Here is a 21,356-nt window from a genome sequence, read left to right on the forward strand (position 1 = left end):
AAAGAAAAACCTAAATCAGATCAATACTTTCCTTTAAACCGACACTAGTTCTCCTCCTGCACCTACACTTTTCAAAAGGTTAATTAACAAAACAAAACAAGGCCCACAGCTGGTCCTGATAAGGGTGACCAGCTGAGGGCAGACAGGTATTAATGTGACTTTATTCTCCAGGCATTCATTTCTCTCCCTGGTTTGTTTGAATTGTTTCAGAATCAGAGTCCTTTTATTTGTCCTTTATAATCCTTTTATTTATTTATTTTAATGTTTATCTAGATTTATAGATTTTATATTTGTAACTCCCACCCGCCCTGTGAGTTACCTCCACAGGACGAGTGCGGAACTGGTTCTTTTGGTTGTTTCAAACTGGCAACCCTCAATTAAAGACCCCCACCACCGTCATCACCCACCCCAGAAAACACACCCGGAGGTCGACGTCACAGGCCCACGCCCCCTTTCTCTGGCCACACTCAAGCTTCCAGGAGACAGACCGGAGTTACAGCGGACTCACCTCCAAAATAAAAGCCCAAATAAAAGTCAAGCTTTTTCCATTTTCGATACTTGAGGCAGGAAGTCTGAAGGGCCCAATGCAGCCCTATTGTGCACATCTATATGGACAGAGGAGAAGAATAGAAAGAGAGTAGGATAACAAAAATTCAAACGCTCTATAAGAAAATTTATTGAAAGGGCTTTTAAACTAGTGAAAGTATGCTTTGTGTGTGTGGAGCTGCTGTCAACTGATTAAGCTGTGGTCGTGGTCAGCGGTACAAGTTTTAATCTTTAGATGTGAAAGCTTGAATAAGTGTGTATAATACAGATACACTGACGCAGGTAAGAGCAGAGATATTAGTTCTGAAAATTAGAATAGTGGTTTCGTTTGCAAGTGTTTTATTGTGAAAAGCCCACACCGGATATGTGTTGCGGTATATTCCGGTTAGCTTGAAGCTGAACCGTTTCCTGCTCCTGTCGGTCCTCTTGCAGTGGAAACCAGTACGGAACCAGAGCTCCCAGTACACCCAGTGAGTCCAGTAGAGTGTCAGCGTGCCGCGGAGAGCGTGAGGAGGCCGGAGGTTCCATTAAATTATCGGGAACACCGGGACAAACGGCGGGAAAATGGCGAAGACGTACGACTATCTGTTCAAACTGCTGCTCATCGGTGACAGCGGCGTCGGTAAAACCTGCCTCCTGTTCCGGTTCAGCGAGGACGCCTTCAACACCACCTTCATCTCCACCATCGGTAAGTCCGGTCTCCACGTTAAACCAACGATTAGCCGTTAACGGGACTGAGGGAGGGACGGGGGAGAAGTAGTAGATACAGAGCTAACGGTCGCTATGGGAAAGTGAAACCGTTCGGCGGAGGTTGACGGTACAGATGTTTCAGCTTCAACTCAGAGTCTGTGACCTTTGACCCCACTGATCAGTACGTGACCAACACCAGCTGAACTCAGATCAATTCTAACCTGCTGAGGTGATCTGCTGATCGATAGCTGATCGACAGTAATCAAAGGATTACTGACACACAAATATCCGTTAACTCTGGCTGTCTGCAGGTCCTTGAAAAGTCTTGATAGGCATTGAATTTATTACCTTCACAGATACCACAATGTGTAAAGACGTTTCTCACAGCTGTAGACAGTGATGTTCTAAATGTTGTTGGTACAAATATTTGTTAAATATTAATGTTATGTGGTGTTTGTTGACATTTTGTGATGTTGTCATGGTTACTATGGTTGTTATAGTTATTATGGTTGTAATTGTTGAATTAGTTGTGATGATTGTATTTGTTGTGATGGTTGTCATGGAGTAATCACACCGTTATGATCATACAACAGACATCAAACTCTTGTATTTGATGAACCCTGGAGGAGCCTTGTTATTTGCTATGGAAAGTATTATATATTATATATTAATTAATCCACAGCTGTTCTGAAAATTGATTAGGTTGAATGCTGAACTTTAGCTGGTTCCAGCTTTTCACATGAGGATTTGTTGCTTGTGTTTCTCACATGTAACAGCAAACTGAATCTACTAGTTTATTATAATGTGAATCTTTAGATGTTATCTGACCCTTAGCAAACAACCCGATCAGTCTGGATGAAGCTGTACAAAGTCCGGCTGGGCTTGAGACTGTTGAGACGGAGTTGGAGTTTGAGAGCCACGGACATTTAACAGATAGGTATGGTCAAATGAAAGATGCCATTAAGATGCATTATGGGAAATGTGGGACCCAGTGTTTTTGGAGTTTAGGGTTTGGTTATCTCAGCCTCTGCTGCTCAAATTTGGACCATTCAACACAATCAAAATAACTGCTGATTCATTTCTGTCAATTGACTTATTGATCAGTTGAGTAATTGTTGCAGCTCTAGTGAAACTGTCAGAAATGTCCTCACTACCAGGGTTTAAAACTGACACTGGTCCTCATAAAGATAGATGTACAGGTATGCACACACACACACATTCTGTGTTTCCGGTGTGTCATGGTGAGCAGAGTGTGTCGCTCTTCTGTCTTTCTGGTGGAAACAGGAAGTGGGAACTGTCGTCTTCTGTCTACAGTGATACAGTGCTGCCCTGTGTGTGCATGTGTGTGTGTAGGGAGGTTGTATTACTATCTTTGTGAGGACCAGTGTTAGTTTTAAACCATTGTAGTGACGGACATTGCTGCATTGCATTATGAAGACAGTTTGATCAGTCCTATGTTTGAAAAGACTGGAAGGTTCAAATCTGATTTTAGGGTTCAGGTAAGGATCTGGATCCATACGTGTCTTCACATGTACAGATGTACAGATGACAGATGTGTGGTGTGTGTGGTACAATGTTTTGTGTAGCTCAGCCTGACTCTGTGGCTCAGTTTTAGATTCAGGTTTAAAGAGACACTAAAGTGACAGGAAACATTTATTTTTTCAGATACAGAAGCTGAAAATTAAACTTGACGTTTGATGAATCAGAGAGAGTGAGAGGAAAACTACAGAGCCCACAAAGGCCTATCTATCTATCTATCTAACTATCTATCTATCTATCTATCTATCTATCTAACTATCTATCTATCTATCTATCTATCTATCTATCTATCTATCTATCTATCTATCTAACTGGGACTTGCAATGTTGCTGTTTCTTTGTTTAGTGAAGTGAGTTGTGGAGGAAGTGGAGCAGATATTATTGTTGCTGATTTTCTCTGACATTTACATGAACATGAGGCAGTGTACTGATCTCTAACTCTGTGTATAGAGCTGAAGTCCAGACGTCACATCCTGTCTAACCTCTGCTCCACTACTTTCTGTTGCTCAGTGCAATCTCTTATTCAGCACTTTTAAAGAAACGAGCTCTGTTCCTTACAACACTTAGTATTAGAAGTTGAAAAATCTGTGTTTATGAATATAAAGGTTCTTTTATTGATAGTTGGCTATGTTAATGGTTGTGGGTTCAAAAATCTATTTTCATTTTAATTGTGATATTTTTTTTTTTTTTTTTTTTTTTTTTTTTTTTTTGCTGAGTGAACATGTTCCTCTGTGACAAAGGTTGTGTGTGCAGTAAGTGGTTCAATTAGAGCTGCATGATATATAAACTATATGTTTGTGGAAATTTAGTTATTACAACTTCTTCACTGGATGGCAACAAGGTGCATTTGTTTTAGCTATGTGGCCCTTCTCAGGTCATGTGATACCGCAGTGTTTCATCCTGATACCTAAAGTTTTTAAAGAAAATGATGTGTAACTCTTGTTACGCCCGGCCGTGGGGAAACCTGAGTGTAGCATAAAAGCGAAAGTCCAAAGACACATCTGATTTATTAATCTTCACAGGTTTCAAAACATTTACAGACACGAACTAACCACAAATACTCACTCATAGCCTCACCTGTTCTTTTAGGCTGAGGTGTTTAGCCTGCAGACCTCTTTGGCTGATGGGAAATGATGTTTGTTAGTGGCTGAATGGATTAGATCATTACTGTTAAGTTATTTAATTATTACTGTAGTTACAGGCCTCAGTGAGATTCTAAATGAGGTTTTCTGCAAACAACCTGTCCTGCCATCCTCATCTGTGTCACCTGTGTCACCTGTGTAAGTGTAGGTCCAGACATTAAGAGTCTCAGCTGGTCTCTGACCTGGCTTCATAGATGGAATAAGCAGCGATTTGTGTGATGACACATCAGTGTCACTTCTTTTTATTTCTCTGCTGGTTTTCTCCCAGTTCAGCTGCTGGTCTGCATGAATGTTAAATGAACTCCCACAATCCTCTGCTGCTGTGGTCAGACAGAGGATGCACTGTCATCGGGCTGCCAGGGGTCTCATGAGAGTCAGCTGACCTCTGAGTGTGTTTGTGTGTGTTTGTGTGTGTTTGTGTGTGTTGTGAACATGTGAAAGTGGGAAATGCCCTTTCACTCCACATGTATGAAGAGTATGTCAGTGATGTTGTGGATTAATAACAGATTGATCTGAATACAAAGACACACATTGTATGAGCACAGTAACACAACAGTACAGAGTGAGTCTGTTGTTACTGTGAACACTGCTGTTTGCATTGAAAGTTAATGTATAGACCAGGGCTGAACGTGAAGACATCATATTGGCGTTCTTTTTGACAGATATTGTGATATGAGTCATGATTTTAGTGGGAAATATTGAATTTACAACCTACAGTAAATAACAACTTGAAATTACTGACGGTGACGAGAATCAATAATCAAACTGTGGGAAACACTTAAATAATCATGATCAGGAGATTATGTAAAAACTGTGACAGGACATGTTGTGGCACATCTCAAGCAGTTTGGATGTTCCACTTGGCCATAATGTGATTTCAATCATGTTTCCATTACTGGTTCAGTAGTATTGACCCAGTGTCTGTTTGATGTGAGCTGATACCATTGATGTTTTATAAGAGCTGGATGGACTCAGAGATAGTGTCTTTAAAACCCAGAGTCATAACTGAGCCTGTTTGCAGTTGGAGATGTCTTTTTATAGAGAGCTGCATTAATGAGTCCTAAAACCAGGAAGTAAGTTAGCATATTAGCACTTCCTGTTCCCTCATCCCAAAGTCGATGGGTTTTTGGTTAAATGTCTGAAATAAGGTCTGTGGTTTTAACACAAGCTCAATACATTTTCATGTTTTATTCTATGACATAAAATCAGTCAGTAAATCCCCCACTCCTGATGTTTGAAGCTTTTATGTGTCTTAAAAAAGGCGTTTGCTAACAAGTGTCTAAATGAGACTACAAGACTCTAAATGAGACTCTGGGACGTTAACATGAAAACTGATCTACTCACCAGTCCACCTTTACAGCCTCGTTGTGTTTATACTCACACTCTTTCAAACTATCACTAACTTTCTAAGAAGAAAGGCTTTTGTAGAAGAGGTCAGAGCTAAATTAAATGACAAGTTGGAAGCTCAGTGGTGGAGACGTTGATGTCATGTGATCATGTGGTGTAGTTACTTTATAGTCTAACATTAGCTTTTTACTTCTGGAGATTGTGTTTAGGTTTCAAACATCAGAACAGTGGTGTTCATCTGTGAAGATTATCTGATGAACTAAACCTGTGAGGATCAGAAACTTTAGTTGGTCACAGTTTATTTTCTGTAATAATCCAAAACCCAATGAAAAAATCTTGTTGGCTTTTTGTGGAGGGAACCAGGGTGATGCTGACTTCAGGGTTGGACTACAAAAATCCCTGGCAGTATACGGCCTCACATGTATTAATACATCAGGTACTGATCAGGTATATCCGATCAGATCAGATCATCAGTATTGATAATGTGTTGGAGGTTTCATCTGAACTGAATACATACTGTGTCTAAATGAGCTCGAACCGTCTCTCATGTTTCTGTTTTTGTGTCAGCTGGGGCACAGAACGCAGTGTCGCCGCTGAACTGGTATTTTCCTGTGGTGCACTGAGGTCATTTCCTTGACTGTGTCGGTTTAGTTGCCCTGGTGGGAGGAAAGGTACAGTGGAGGGTGTGGTGATAACAGGGCAGCAATCTTGATGCCATGAATGAGTGCTTCTTGTGGTGTCTGCTGCTGCCTACTCAGGGCAGGATATTTAAAACTCTGTACATCCCAGACAACAAGAAGTTTCCTCTGAAAACTCAGGATTCAGGAAACAGGATTCAACCTGTCAGGACGTCATCATGACGGGGGAAGAACTCTGAGTTAAAGGGGATGAAATGTGATCAGCCATAATTTTCATAGCTGTTGTGTTTGGCACCGCCATGTTCATGAAAATAGATCCCTCAGCCAACATGAGCTCTGACACTGATCTGCAATACGCTGATAAATTGGCTTGGACAGTTTAACGGTCTCAGTCCAAACTGAACAATCACTTGATTAATTGAGACCGTAATTGATGGATTAATTGATAATGAAAATAACAATTGAAAAATGTCCTGATATCTGAGCAGCTGTAGAGATAACAGACTGGCTGACTTCACCTTCAAGTAGAGATATGAGTCATTTTTCTACCTCTGCTGTAGTGTGTGTGTGTGTGTGTGTGTGTGTTTTCCTGTCTTTGCTTCAGTCTAAATGTCACAGTGAGCTGCTGCAGCTCTCTCAGCCTCTCATTTCTGTTTGTAATGAGGTAACTGATCAATCAGTTCATCGCTCCTGTGACTGTTTTTTTTTTTTTTTTCAGTGTTTCAAGCTCATGTGTGAATATGTGCTGCTTTTATTTGAGGTGTCTGAGGGTAAATTTAAAACTTGGTGGATTAGTTGTTGGTGAGGACATAACTGGCAGATTAATCAGCAACAAAAACAGCTGTAATTTACAGACAGAAACTTAACGTGTAAACTCAGAGCTATCTGCACACAAGTCACTCTGTTTGATGGGCGGAGGAGGAGGAGGAGGTCACAGAGAGAGAGGTGGAGCTGGTGAAGAATGGAGGGAAGAGGTGAGGTTCAGTTAGGGTTGTAGAAAAGAAAAGACTGAAACAATAAAAGAAAAACAGAGAGGGAGGTACACTTTAAGAGGAAAATTTAGTTATAAAAAATATTGTGTACAGTATGTGTATTTGGTATTTTGGGGTGAATTTGTGTCATGGGTTAGATGAAGAACTTAAGAAAAGCAGAAGTATAAATCAGTTCAAAACGGGTACAAAAATTATTTTTTATAAGAGGTCGGTGATGAGGAGGGGGCACTTCTTTGTGGTGGAAGCTGTGTTGTATTGTTGTATTTATTGTTATTGATCACCAGATAGATAAATTCTGATGTGTCATAAACATTAAGTATATTATTTAGGTGGGGGTTGGGGTCAGTGTGACTAGGGAGCCCCCACCCCACAGCCTCGCCTCAGAGCAGGAAGGGCCGGAGGAAACAGAGCTGTCAGGCTTCTTCTTCTTGGAAACAGATTTTCTCTCTTCAGAGCAGGAAGGAACATTTGGTCACATTTGTTTGGTAAAAATATCTTTGACTTCCTTTTTAACCACCAGAGACACACCCAACACCCCCCACCTCCACCCCCCCGTCAGCCGACAGATTTAACTCACAGAGCAGGGAAACAAACACACCTCACACACATCACTCTGCCAAGTGGTCAATCTATAGACTGTAAAAAAAGAGATTCAGACATGGGACAGACCTCTGTACATCAGGAAACTGCACTGAAAACACATTTAGCAGGAAGTCAAACTGAACTGAAACTGTGCATGTAAAATAATCAGGAAACTTCAGGCACCACGGTGTTGGAGCTGTGGTATAAATGTCAGACCTGAATGTGATGGTGATGTGTTTCTGACAGTTGTTTCTGTCTCTTCTCTCAGGAATCGACTTTAAAATCAGGACGATAGAGCTGGATGGCAAGAAAATCAAACTTCAAATCTGGTGAGTCTGGATGATGGACACAGACTGTGATTTCAGCGACACCTGAAATACACCTTCTCATCCATGTCTGTTTGAAACAGGGAAGCACAGTAGCTTCTGGTTGAGAACTACAGAAAACTAAATCTTCCATTACAATAAATAAATAAATGAAATAATAATGTTAGAAATATTCCATTTCAAATTAACCTGAACATTTATTTGATAATTGAGGCTTTTATTTCAAAATCTCTTTCTTTATTATTTCATTTATTTATTTATTTCACAGCAGAGGGAGAGAAGGTGACTAGTTGTTGTGAGGACAGAAAACACTTAATAATTTGCAACTGTGTGGACTGCTGCTGTTCGCCTGCTAACAGTGTGTATACAAAGATGGTCAACACATCTCCTCTTCCTCCCACTGTACAAAAATGAGGCCAAAATTTCACAGATATGAGTGCTGCCATCTTTGTGCTGGTGACATCATTTGGAGTCTGCGCAGTAGTGATTGGCGGGTGGAGCGGCGGAGTCGAGGTCCCGCCCATACTAGACTTTCAAGAAAAACACAAAGCGTCGTCCATCTTTTTATACAGTCATTGGTGCCAACCCTCACTATTTCCTGCTGAGTCAGCATCAACACTTTAACCTTGGACTGAGCACAGTTTGCTTCCTGTTCCTGCAGGGACACGGCAGGTCAGGAGAGGTTCAGGACCATCACAACAGCCTATTACAGAGGAGCCATGGTAAGATACGCCCCACAGGTTGATACTGAAAGACAAAATGAACTGAAGCTGCTTTGTTCGGTTTGTGTTGATGTGAGCGTCAGTGGAACTGACAGTTGAGATTTAAACGCCTTGTTGTTTGTCTTTAAGTTCAGGAGGAGCTGAATGTCACTGACTGGTCAGGCACTTCCTGTGCTGATGCCGCAGTTTATGTCACTTCCTGTCTCATGTGTTTCAGGGGATCATGCTGGTATATGACATCACCAACGAGAAGTCCTTCGACAACATCAGGAACTGGATACGAAACATAGAGGAGGTACAACACACCCTGTGACACATCGCATCTTAACATGGCTGCTGGGGTGGTGGGTCCTGGGATGGGGGTCGGGGGTCTGTGAGCCAATGGGAGGAGAACCAGATTTGAAAATGGTCCCATTTCTCTGCTCAAGGCTCTGAAGTCGTCAGCCTCTCTGTTGTGTTTGATTTCAGTGAATTCTGTTTGTCTAAACTCCCATTGCCTTTTAAACATATTACATCAAATACACAAGTTATTACTACAGCTCAGGATTAAAAGGTGTCAAATAAAACTGTTCTCTAACAGCACATCAGCTGACTGACCATAATATTAGCATCAGGATTTTCACACCTCGTTAACCATGTACTAATTTTGCCACTTGCCCAGTGTGATGTGTTTACATACGTCTGTTTACTTCTGGTCAACCTGCTGTCAGCTCTACAGTTAGTTTTGTACATATTGTTAATAGTATTTTCCATTGGTTTTTGTACAGTGATGATCACCTCACTGTCTGTGTCAGTGAAAACTGTCAGTGACTTAAACATTTACCAACATTGTCCCGTTAACTTTAGCTGCCTCGGACAAATTAGATCTTGGTGACTTTCAGTTTGAATCATGTAACGTTCCACTCATGTTATTTTGTGTCTGAAACAAAAATGCTGTCAGTGAAGTCAGTGTGGGGGCTTGATGCTACTTTTTTGTTGTTGAATGTTTAAATTACGACTAGCTAATGTTGCTAACAGTTATCTAAGATGAGATGGCACTGAGATTATCAGAATGATCAAAAAATGCCCTTTGTGAAATGGAAATTCTTCACACTGCATTGCTCAAGTGGAAAATTTACTGATACAATTCTAATGCTAGATACAGATGGAGTATCTTCACAGACCTGAAGGTCTCTAGACCTGAGGTCTAAAGTCTGACCGTCCTGCTGCAGCATCAGACTTGAACAATCCAACATGAGAAACTGCAGCAGCTACTGTTCATGAGAGACAGTCCCTGTCAGTGCTGCCATCATGTGGTTTAAAACCATCTGCACAGTCTGAAGCTTCTTTTATATCATCACATGGAAACACACACTGAAACCTGAAACGTCCTGCTCTCTTTTCTCTGTCAACAGTGAAGTCAGTTTTATTTATATAAAGCTAAAACATAACAGGGATTTCCTGTCTGAGTGTAAAACAGTAAACTCCTCCCTGTTTGTGTGTTGTCAGCATGCATCCTCAGATGTGGAGAGAATGGTTCTGGGAAACAAATGTGACATGAACGACAAGAGACAAGTGTCCAAGGAGAGGGGAGAGAAGGTACGATCTGTTTATCCTGCATCTGAAATCTGTCAGCTGTAGATACTCCTCTTAATCAATGAGCAGGACTCATTTATGGCAACAGTAATAATAACAATAATAATAATAATATTTATTTCTACAGCATTTTACAAAGACACATATTTTGACAGTTTCTCAGCTGATGGTACTGTATATGAAAATATTCTGTATCACAGTGTAGAAATATTCCAGCTTGATCAAAGATTTGACGTTTATTAAACCGAACTGACCCAAACACTAACAACTGAAGGTTTAAATCAGAAAATATCTGACTCTGTCAGTTTCCTCCTGTGTTGACTGCTGTGTTTAACGTCGCCTCATGTTGTTGTTCAGTTGGCGATAGATTATGGGATCAAGTTTCTGGAAACCAGCGCAAAGTCCAGCATCAACGTGGAGGAGGTAAGTCCCAGTCCTGCAGTGATCCTGATCATCAAACCTTAACACAAACAGATGATACCTCGCTTTACCTCATACAGTCAGAAATGAACAGCGCAGACAGAATAAATACGTTTAATGTTAATTTGTTGTTTTTTCCCTCCATAGGCCTTTTTCACACTCGCCAGAGACATCATGACCAGACTCAACAGAAAAATGGTGAGTTCATTACAGAGCTGGTAAAAACCTGCAGCGGTCCACAGTAACACTGGGTACAGATCGACAGCAACCATCACATCTGTTCACATCAGCACCTCAACAGAAAATCAGTTTTTAACGAGAGATTTAAGTTCAAAACCAAATCTGAATCAGCAGCAGCAGTGGAGGAGGTACTATTACCACACAGTGAACATAAATGTGTATTCAGAATTTCACTGAAGTAAAAGTACAGTGTTATCAGCAAAAGATACCTCAAGTATTAAAAGTAAAACCCATCTGATCTGGAGACTCATCAGACACTGAGTCCTGATTTTTATGTGAAGCCCTGAAACACAAGTGAGAACATGTTTTTCCAGGATCGTTTTTCTAAGTTTTTATTTCCCATTGGTGAAAACAGATTCATTTCTTTCACCTGCCGTCCCTGAGAGGGAAGTGGAAAAAAAATCAGGAGTTAGGATTTTTTGTGTTTGTTCTTGTAATACTCATGTTGGCCACAAGAGGCTGAGCTGCACCATCAGTATCCCGGTCTAGATAGGACTAAAGGAATTAATGTTTTTCTCCATGAGGCTCATATGTTGTGTGTTAGCAGGTTAGGTTCCTTTTGACTAGAAATATATTTTAATTTTGATCGTCTCCTTCTTCTTCCTCCAGAACGACAATAACCCGTCAGGTGGAGGTGGTCCGGTTAAAATCACAGAGTCTCGCTCTAAAAAGAGCTTCTTCAGATGTACGCTGCTGTAGGCGGAGCCTCCACTCACACCTGCACCTCCTCCTCCTCCTCCTGCTGCTGCAGAGCTGAACCTCCTCCTCCTGATGGAGGAACAACAGACCTGTGGAAACATGAAGAATCAAACATGTTCATTGAATCTGCTCTTCCTCCGCTCTGATCTGCCTCTTCACCTCCTGCACGCTGCCTCTTCCTCCCTCCTCTTCCTCTTGTTTTTATTCTCACTGCCGTCAGCTCGGCAGCTGAAGGAGACTCAGAGTCTGAACTCAAAATGTTTCGAAAGAAAGAAAATGTAAGTGATGATGAAGACTTGAATGTCAGAGATGAAGAAGAGAGTGGATGTTTGGAGTCGTCTCTGTCACTTCTCGTGTTTTTATATTTCTGAACTTAAATGAACTGAACATGTGGGAGATGAAGAGTTTCTGTCATCTGAAGTCTGGAAAAAAAGAAAAAAACTAAAAGATTGAAGCCTTAAAGGAGCAAACCGTCTATTTTACAGAAAATACTGACGACATGTAGCATGACAGATTTCTGTCTCAGTCTGATCAAACTACGGAGGCTTCAGTTTTACAGACTGTTACAGTCATTGATCAGTAATCAGCTGAGCTATTATAAGTAGACTGATTAACTGATCATGATCAGACCTCTTTCCTCTGTCCTGATGAGGGAGAAATCTGATTATAACAATGTTTTTAAAGGCTGTAGGTTGGAGTTTAACTGTTTAAAGTAAAGCAAAACGAATAACAGACACATCAATAAATTTAAAGGCATGTGAAAATACAAAGAATCAACATCAATAAGCCAGAGTTTAATAAATCAGAGGTAAATCAGAATTTAATGATAAAACAGAGGTTGAATAGTCATGTTTATGTCTTAAAATGTTCAACGAATCCATTTTTAAATGGTTTCAAACAGTATTTGTTTTATCCTCATTTTATGTTTCTTTAGTTTTTTTAATTGTATTATTCAAAGATATTCATTTATAAAATGTTTCCATAATTCTTAATAATTAAACACTTAAATTTCTCCTCTGGTACAAACATGTACCAGCACTAAGAATAATACTGATATTAACTAATATTATATTGTTTAAAAAATAACACAGATATCCATTAATGATCCCTGATCCAGAGAAGATTCCAGATGTTTTATCTGACCAATGTTTTCTTCCAGCTTCAGACTGAGATGTTTAGTTTTTCTAAAGAAGCTTGTTTTTCTGTTCGGTTGCAGATACACTCTAAAAAAAATGCTTGTCTATGTTTTTGTATTTTGTCTTGTTTCTTTAAAACCACTCAATGCTCATGTTTTTATTTTATTTTGCATTTTTATTGTTTGAATTCTTATTTTTGTATGAATCTGAAAGATTTCAGTCTTAACAGTTATGTTCACATGCAGCTGTTCAGAGTCACAGTTCAGACCTGAGCTCAGTTTAAGATGATTCATTAGAAAAAATGATTTAATGATACATTTATGAACTCAGAATAACCATAAATTAGTAATAACGAGTCGCCCAGCTGTTCTCAGACCGGAGCTAATCAGTGATCAGCAGATACTGAAGGAAACCTGTTTGATCCTGTGAACAGCTGCATGTGAATGTAACTGACATGTTGAACTGTGTGTTTGTTTACAGACTCACTGCAGCAGTATTATTATTATTATCATTATTATTATTTGATATTTCTCACCTCCTGCTGCACTTTGTGTTTGTGCTTCTTCTGATAAAAGGTGCTTTAACAATCAATCAATCAGTCGACTGATCCGGAAACGTTTACTGTCTGAGCAGAACTTTAGATCATTTTCATTGAAACACCAGAGATCTATCAACCTGATCAATACTGATATCTGCCAGTTCATACTTATTCCCTTACAGTAATTATTCACCAGTTCTTTCTGATTATTGGATGGATAATAACAGCTGCTTTTATCTGCTCATGTTTGTGGTTTGTCAGAGTCTTATTTTGAAAGAAAAAACACATTTTACTTTATGTCTTTGTGGTTTCTTTCTCTTCATGTTTAAAAATGTCTCTTTAACGTGTGATGAAAACGACTGAACAACAGAATGACACTGAGGTTAAAACAGCTGCCGTTTGTTCTGTGGAGAAAAATGTTTCCCGTTCTGAATGTTTGAACATGAATCAGCATAAATCAAATAATCAGCTGATCAGTGAGGAGATAATCAGTCGTTTAAAGACAGTTAAAGTGTTCCTGCACCTTTTGTTGTTTTCCAGTCTGGTTTGTAAGTTTCTGTTCAAACTCTTTTATACATGTTGTTTTTTTTTATTTTCAGCACTTTGTAACTTTGCTAAAACTCTGCTATGCAAACATACAGTCTTATTATTATAATGATTGTTATTATTATTATTATTATTATTGTGAGTCTTTGTTACAGAGGAGGGTCAGAGCTGCAGACTGAAGGAACATGTGAGAAAAATATTAAAGTTTTTTATTTTTCACATTAAATCAGATTTTTACACATAAAACTTTATTTCAAATAAACATTTTATATTTGTGACTTTGTTCATTTTCTGTTCAGCAGATTTTAAAGAATTAACAGAAACACGTTAAGTGAGATCATTGACTATTTGATTATTGATCTCTGCTGATCGCTGATTAGAATTTTATTTTTTATTTTTTACATTAGAGGATGTAAACAGAGAAGAAACAAAAGTGAATGAAAACAGATGAAGGATCTGATGAAGAGCTGGATGTTTGCACCTTTAGATTTTTTTCTACTGTGAATCGTTGATGGAAAAAAAAATGGTCAACCCTGATTTTTATGAGAAAACCTCATGTGTGTAAAAATAAGAGTTTTCCTGGAGAATGATCAAAAAAGACAGATGCTCTTATTCTGAAATGATCGACTCGCTCTGATCATCAGAAAACTGCAGTGACCTTTGACCTCTCGTCCTTCAGTTTAAGGTTGGTCTTCCTGCTCTGTGATGTCTGAGCTGCAGCTGATTGTAAAATAAAATACCCTTTTCTATTGATTTTCAGTCTCCCTTCATTTGTATCCTCAGACACAAACGACGAAAAGACTCAAGATGAAATAAAATGGAATGATCCTTCTGTCTTCTTTTCACTGTACTTAACATTAAGACACCAGCTTAATTTGACCTGATCTGAAGGTTGTACTCAGAATCACCAGCAGGTGGCGGTGTTGATGATGCATCTCAGTTTCTCTCTGCAGGTCTCTGGATGTCTGTCTGCTGTCCTAGCCGCTCCGGGATGGGCGGGGCCACACCTGGCAGGTCAGTGAGTGAATGAGCCTCGGTTATCTCCAGATTAAAACCACATTCTTTTTAACAGCTCAAATTCAAAAAGCACTGGATCCTACATCTCCCATAATGCAACTGGACAGCCTCCGGTAACTCAGGCTGGATGTTAGACATTACACACGTGAACCTCCAAACAAGCTCCGCTGATCAAAATTATATCGGCCAATCAGAAGTAGTTGTTTGCAGCTGACCAATCAGTGTTTGCCTGCCAATGTTGGCTGGTGTGTGACGTCATTGAGCGTGATCTACGGAGTGGAGAGCAGAGAGACAGGGGAACGAAGTCGGAAAAATTAGTAAAAACAAGAGTAAAACCAACGTTTTAGTCGCCTGGTTTGTTAGTTGTTAGGTTTGTTAGTGAAAAACTAATTACCGAGGAAAGCATCGAGGAAGTCTGGATGCTTAGACAAGCTTTGGAGCTGTTTTTGTCGAACAAGACTGAGGCTGGACGCCTAACACACCTGCGGAGCGAAGGTAAGCTAACGAGCAAACTAATTAGTGGCGAGCATTAGCACTCTCTCTTGATAGATGATATGTTTTGGCCTTATTTCAATTTCCAGTCGATTTTTATTCCCTGCGTTTGTGTTTCTGTGACTAAATCATCGCTGATATGAGTTTAAGGCCCCTAACCTGGACTGATGATAACGAGCTATCGAAGTTGCAGCGGGCATTAGCATTAACGGCGAGTGTTAGCATTAGCATAGAGTATAAGCATTGGCGGCGTCAGCATTAGCCTTCTCTTAATTATCCTTTGGCCGTATTTCCATTCCGGTCGTTTTTATGGCGTAGTAAAACTGTGTTCGTGTTTCTGTGACTAAAGCGTCTCTGAAATGAGATGTGGGCTCCTAACGTGAATGGACGACAACAGGACATGTCTTGCTCTGTTTGCATTTCATTGTAGACATTTTGCGCCTCTGTAATTTTGTGGCCCATCCCTGTTTATGATCTTTTTGTTCTTTTGTTGCAGTTTTGCGTCTCTGTGGTCGTTCTACATCATCTTGGGGCTCTACTTATCGATCTATTAATAACTAGCTTTCTTTCTCTTTGTGGCAGTTTAACAAATATCCATGGTTAGCTGTTTCGAGTCATTTTATGTGTCAGATTTTGTCTCCTTGTGGTCATTTTGCGTCTCTACCTGGCTGTTTGTATCTATGTGGTAGTTTTGCATCTTATGTCTCTTTGTGTTTTGTGGTTATTAGTAATGAGTAATTTATTTGTGCTGACTTGACACTTGATGGAGCAGTTTTATGCTAAAGGTTTGAAAATTTGATTTTAACTCTGTGCTTCTTTACAATGTCTTAAGTGAGATAACTAAGAGATCATAACATTAAATGTTGAATGTAAGCTTTGAAAGTAATAATTCTGGTTTCATTAAAAAAAAATGAAAGTCTCTTATTTTAATAATTTATTCACCTTGAATCTCAGTGTGAGTTTGTCATGGTTAACTCAAGGTTTTAGGTTTTAGTCTTAAGTTTCTGAGGTCGTCTTCTCTGTCACTGTTCAAGTTTTGATGGTGAAAAGTTTGTTGCTATCTTTTAAATTAGTTTGAGTTTTTCAAGTGAAGCGTTGTTCTTGTGTTTTCCAGGTTTACTTGTTGATCTGCTGCTGAGGAAAACACCAGCTCTCACCTCACAGACCAAACAGGTATGTGTCCTGAAGATTTACTGTCTGAAGAGAAAAAAAAAGGTTTATCTACATTAAAACAGCTGTTAAAACCTTTGTAAATCCAACTGAATACATAGTTTAATTTGTACAAATAAATACTATAAAATCAGTTTGATCATACAGTTCTATATCTAAAATCAGTTCAATAACTAATATGTCCCATCATATGTGATCAAGCAGACAGTTTATCAAGCTGAGACTGGAGCCAGTAATTTAATTTGTTGATCCAATTAAATTACTAATGAAAATAAGAGTAAACAAACATTAAACCTAATCAGTTTTTATTGGTTTTAATACATTAAACAAAGACCAATTAATTAATTATGTGTTAATAAGAAGAGGAAGGTCCATTAAAACTCTCAATCACATATGACTGAAGTATAATTACTAAAAGTAGAGGTGAGTCAATGGATGGATGAAGGCAGGTGAAGATGAGCTGTATTGCAGGTTCTGCTGATGTGAGGGAGGTGGTGTTTGAAGGAGAGGTTGTTGTTGTAACATGAGCTCATGTTAACGTGATATAAAGGACTTCCCAACTCTTTCTGTGGCTCATTGGTTCCTACTGAACTGAGAACCTCACAGATAGAACAACACAGCTTTTACCTTCACATTTAATTGTTTGTTGACAGTTTGAACTTCAATACCCAGAATCCTTCTGTGTTTTTACTCTGATGGTTTAAACAGTTGCAGCTTTACATGAATGTTTGTTGTGTTTTTCTCCTCAGGACTGAGAGTTGAAGCAGGAAACAGCTGAGCTGACAGAAGAGACAGACGTGAAGATTTCCACAAGGTCAGTGTGACTTTATTCTTTTCAGTCTGACTCTGTCATTATCTCAGCTGCAGTTTGACTTTTTAAAACCTCTGGAACTAACATCAAGTTAAAGCTGCTCTGACTTAATCAGTTTTAATTAGTAATAAGTATTTTTTCCACAATGTAGCTGCAAAAAATAAATTAAGCCTTTAACAAACAAGTTTAAATTTCAGTGTGAAAATAAGTTTTAAAAGTAGCTTAACTATCAAATAAAAAGTATCGAAATAATTTTAAATGTTTTAAAAAGGTTTAAAATCTTTATAATTTAAAGCCTTTAGATAAGTTTGAAAAATAAGTTTCAAATTCAGTTTAAGACTTTGTAACTTTAAAATAAATCCTTTAGTATAAATCTAAACTAAAAAGTTTATGGAATGTGTTAGAAACAAGTATAAAGTTTAAAACCATTAAATGTATGATAGGTTATTAAACATATTTCTGTGTAAGATCTTAGATCTTAATCTTAGAATTTAATTTAGCAGCTGCAAGTAGAGAATGTTTTGCTTAATAAAGTGATTTGTGTGACATGATTTTAAAATAGAGAAAAACTGAAAAGTTTAATCAGAAACATTTTAATGATTTTAGTTTCAGACATTTAACAAACCACAGACAAGATAATGACAGAAGTTTGACTGAAACACTTTGTTTTATTCTCTGAGCCAGAACACGTCATGTAGCTGTGATCACACACGTCTCTGTGTTTAACTGCTTCTAACACAGAAGCAGTTAAACACAGAGACATGTTTGATCACAGCTACGTTATAGAGGGAGGTAAAACAAAGTGTCTGCACTGTGACAACATGAAGGAGCAGAGCAGGAGGTTTTCTCTCTGTTTTACTCATTAACATCTTCATAACTGTTGTTTTCTTTCATCCACTTCAGCTCCAGGACTTCAGCTGCTGTGACGACGACGACTCCTCCTGCAGAGACACAACATGTTAGTAACAGGACATTATTACTATTTAATTTAAGTTACTGATAATGACTATGTACAACCAATATTTAGTTTCTAATTATTATGATCTACATTACTATCAATACTACTGATTACTACTATTACATACCAGTGACGAATTATTGCCCTTAATTATTACTGTTTAATTAACAGTTAATTAACAGTTACCAAAAAATAGATTATTATTATTATAGTGATGACTAATAACATTAGCAAGTAACTACAGCACTACTACTTTTGTTTCCCTGTGTGAGAGCTAATTAAATTGCTTATTTTCTAATTCTGTTAATGTTTTAATAAACTGTTTTTTTTTTTTTAAAAAAAGGTCCTGAAACTTTAAAGAAATAAAAATCTGTTCTTACCTTCACTTTTAGTGGATTCATTGGTTTCTGTGAGTTCACCTGAAAAACACAATATTTATTTAAAACCAAAATACACAACATTAATTAAAAATAACTACTTCTAACAAGGCATGAGTGGTTATTAAATTAACTGAATCTTAGACAGAATATTAGTCAATACTTTGAAGATATACAGTTTAATGTTTCTGAGTTACCTGGATGGACGCCTGCGCCTCTCTGTCTTGGATCTGGTCTCATGGATGAAGTGGTGACACCAGGTGGAAATAAAAGAGAAAGTCCTCATTACCCACTTAATCTAAAACCATTATATATTTTACATTACAGCTAAATCACAACATTTTCCAAAGATTACACACATTTTAAGAAGCTGGAACCAACACATTTTTAAAAATGAATCTTATGTTACTGAGCTGTACTTCTTCCACCACAGACACAAACAAATCTGAACAAAACTTTGTAGCATGACAGCAGGAAGAGTCGTAAAATTAATACTGATACTTTGAGTGAATTAAAGGTCTGAAGACCTGCACACACCATTTACAAATTAAAAATTGTTCAGACTTTCAATTACTGAACATATTCATGGACACCACATACAGTTTAACATCGGAGAGTTGATGTAAAGCTGAATTACCTGGATGGACGTGTCTCTGGACTCATGGACAAAGTGGTGACACTGTGGAAATAAAAGAGAAACATACACAGGAAAATTAAAGATCCACAATTACCTAATCCTCATCAACAATTTCACCCTGAACCATATAAATATTCTACACTGTATCTGAACCACATTTTCTAAGGATCAAGATCAGAGGGAGTTTGAGGAGCTGAGCAGTTTATTGAGAAGAAAAACCATCAGATCCACATCCTTCAGAAACCGAGGCCAACAAACCATCTTGTCATCAAACTGTTTCAGTGTCTATCAACTCATTTCCACCACAGTCAGTCAAACATTAACTGGAACATTAGAGCATGAAGAGTTTTAAAGTCTTAGTCTTTTTATTTTAATGTAAGGCTGCCCCTTCTTAACACATATTTAGTTAATATTAATCTATCTTTGTGTTGATTTGTTTTACTTTGATAATTAAAGGTTCAATAGTTTATTTACATTACTCATTTTCATTAAATGGATAATGAGTTCCAGTGATGCTGATTGACAACAACTTTACAGTTGAATAAACTTTTCATTTGATATTAAACTGATGAACTTTCTCTATTGGTTATACATTTCCATACATAGTATCTTTATTATTGTTCAATATTGATAAGTACAGTGTTGTTTGCAACTGCATTGAGATTTTGATAATGTAAAATCAAACTTAAGTAAAGACATTTGACTATTTTGACTGAAACCTAACAATTTCAAAGTTTAAAACATATTTGTCCCACAGCAGACGTTTTAAAGAGTCAAACTGCAGCTGAGATAATGACAGAGTCAGACTGAAAAGAATAAAGTCACACTGACCTTGTGGAAATCTTCACGTCTGTCTCTTCTGTCAGCTCAGCTGTTTCCTGCTTCAACTCTCAGTCCTGAGGAGAAAAACACAACAAACATTCATGTAAAGCTGCAACTGTTTAAACCATCAACACAGAAGGATTCTGGGTATTGAAGTTCAAACTGTCAACAAACAATTAAATGTGAAGGTAAAAGCTGTGTTGTTCTATCTGTGAGGTTCTCAGTTCAGTAGGAACCAATGAGCCACAGAAAGAGTTGGGAAGTCCTTTATATCACGTTAACATGAGCTCATGTTACAACAACAACCTCTCCTTCAAACACCACCTCCCTCACATCAGCAGAACCTGCAATACAGCTCATCTTCACCTGCCTTCATCCATCCATTGACTCACCTCTACTTTTAGTAATTATACTTCAGTCATATGTGATTGAGAGTTTTAATGGACCTTCCTCTTCTTATTAACACATAATTAATTAATTGGTCTTTGTTTAATGTATTAAAACCAATAAAAACTGATTAGGTTTAATGTTTGTCTACTCTTATTTTCATTAGTAATTTAATTGGATCAACAAATTAAATTACTGGCTCCAGTCTCAGCTTAATAAACTGTCTGCTTGATCACATATGATGGGACATATTAGTTATTGAACTGATTTTAGATATAGAACTGTATGATCAAACTGATTTTATAGTATTTAAACAACTACTTACACCATCAGAGTAAAACACAGGAATTTTGCGTACTGAAGTACAAACTCGTGAAGGTAAAAGCTGAGATCTTCTGTGTGTGAGGTTCTCACTTCAAACATCTGAAAGTCAGACCAAACTATCAGCGTTTGTTAAAGAGCACGCGGTCTGGCTGAAATATATCCCGAAACAGACAAAAAAGCCAAGAGAGGCTCATTGTGTTTTCATTAGTCCACCTTTCACTCGTGTCAGGGACGCTTTAGTCACAGAAACACAAACACAAGGAATAAAAATCGACTGGAAATTGAAATAAGGGCAAAATGCTAATGCTCGCCGCTAATTAGTTAGCTCGTTAGCTTACCTTAGCTCCGCAGGTGTGTTGAGCGTCCAGCCTCAATCGACAAAAACAGCTCCAAAGCTTGTCTAAACATCCACACTTCCTCAGTTCTTCACTAACAAACCTAACAGATGACAAAACAAGTGACAAAGCGATGACTCAAACGTTGGTTTTACTCTTATTTTTACTGGTTTCTCCGACTCCGTTTCTTTGTCGCTCCGCTCTCCACTCCGCACATCACGTTCAATGACGACACACGCCAGCCCAACATCAGCTGATTGGTCGGCTGCCAGCAACCGCTTCTGATTGGTCGAAATAATTTTAATTAGCGGAAGTTGTTCGAAGTGTCGCATTTATATACAGGATAAAT

The 21,356-nt window shown here is 38.3% G+C and overlaps 1 protein-coding gene and 2 long non-coding RNA genes across 3 annotated transcripts; 2 read left to right on the top strand and 1 right to left on the bottom strand.

Annotated features, from left to right (window-relative positions):
* Positions 1-907: 907 nt before the first annotated feature.
* On the top strand, positions 908-14,430 carry LOC108894218 (ras-related protein Rab-8B). Its single transcript, XM_018692795.2, has 8 exons — positions 908-1,234; positions 7,744-7,804; positions 8,463-8,523; positions 8,741-8,818; positions 10,012-10,101; positions 10,456-10,521; positions 10,666-10,716; positions 11,368-14,430. The coding sequence occupies exons 1-8, from the start codon at positions 1,111-1,113 to the stop codon at positions 11,455-11,457; spliced, it is 621 nt and encodes a 206-aa protein (XP_018548311.1). The 5' UTR covers positions 908-1,110; the 3' UTR covers positions 11,458-14,430.
* Positions 14,431-14,898: 468 nt separating this feature from the next.
* Positions 14,899-18,472, top strand: LOC108894151 (uncharacterized). The gene is made up of 4 exons (XR_001962767.2): positions 14,899-15,189; positions 16,301-16,359; positions 17,106-17,170; positions 18,071-18,472. It is a non-coding gene; the product is annotated as an uncharacterized LOC108894151 (long non-coding RNA).
* LOC108894150 (uncharacterized) lies at positions 17,735-21,227 on the bottom strand. Its single transcript, XR_001962765.2, has 6 exons — positions 21,011-21,227; positions 19,971-20,035; positions 19,140-19,181; positions 18,700-18,732; positions 18,506-18,544; positions 17,735-18,108 (listed from the first exon to the last, which is right to left on the bottom strand). It is a non-coding gene; the product is annotated as an uncharacterized LOC108894150 (long non-coding RNA).
* Positions 21,228-21,356: the final 129 nt, after the last annotated feature.

The sequence above is a fragment of the Lates calcarifer genome, linkage group LG2 (assembly GCF_001640805.2).
Source record: "Lates calcarifer isolate ASB-BC8 linkage group LG2, TLL_Latcal_v3, whole genome shotgun sequence".
NCBI lineage: Eukaryota > Metazoa > Chordata > Actinopteri > Centropomidae > Lates > Lates calcarifer.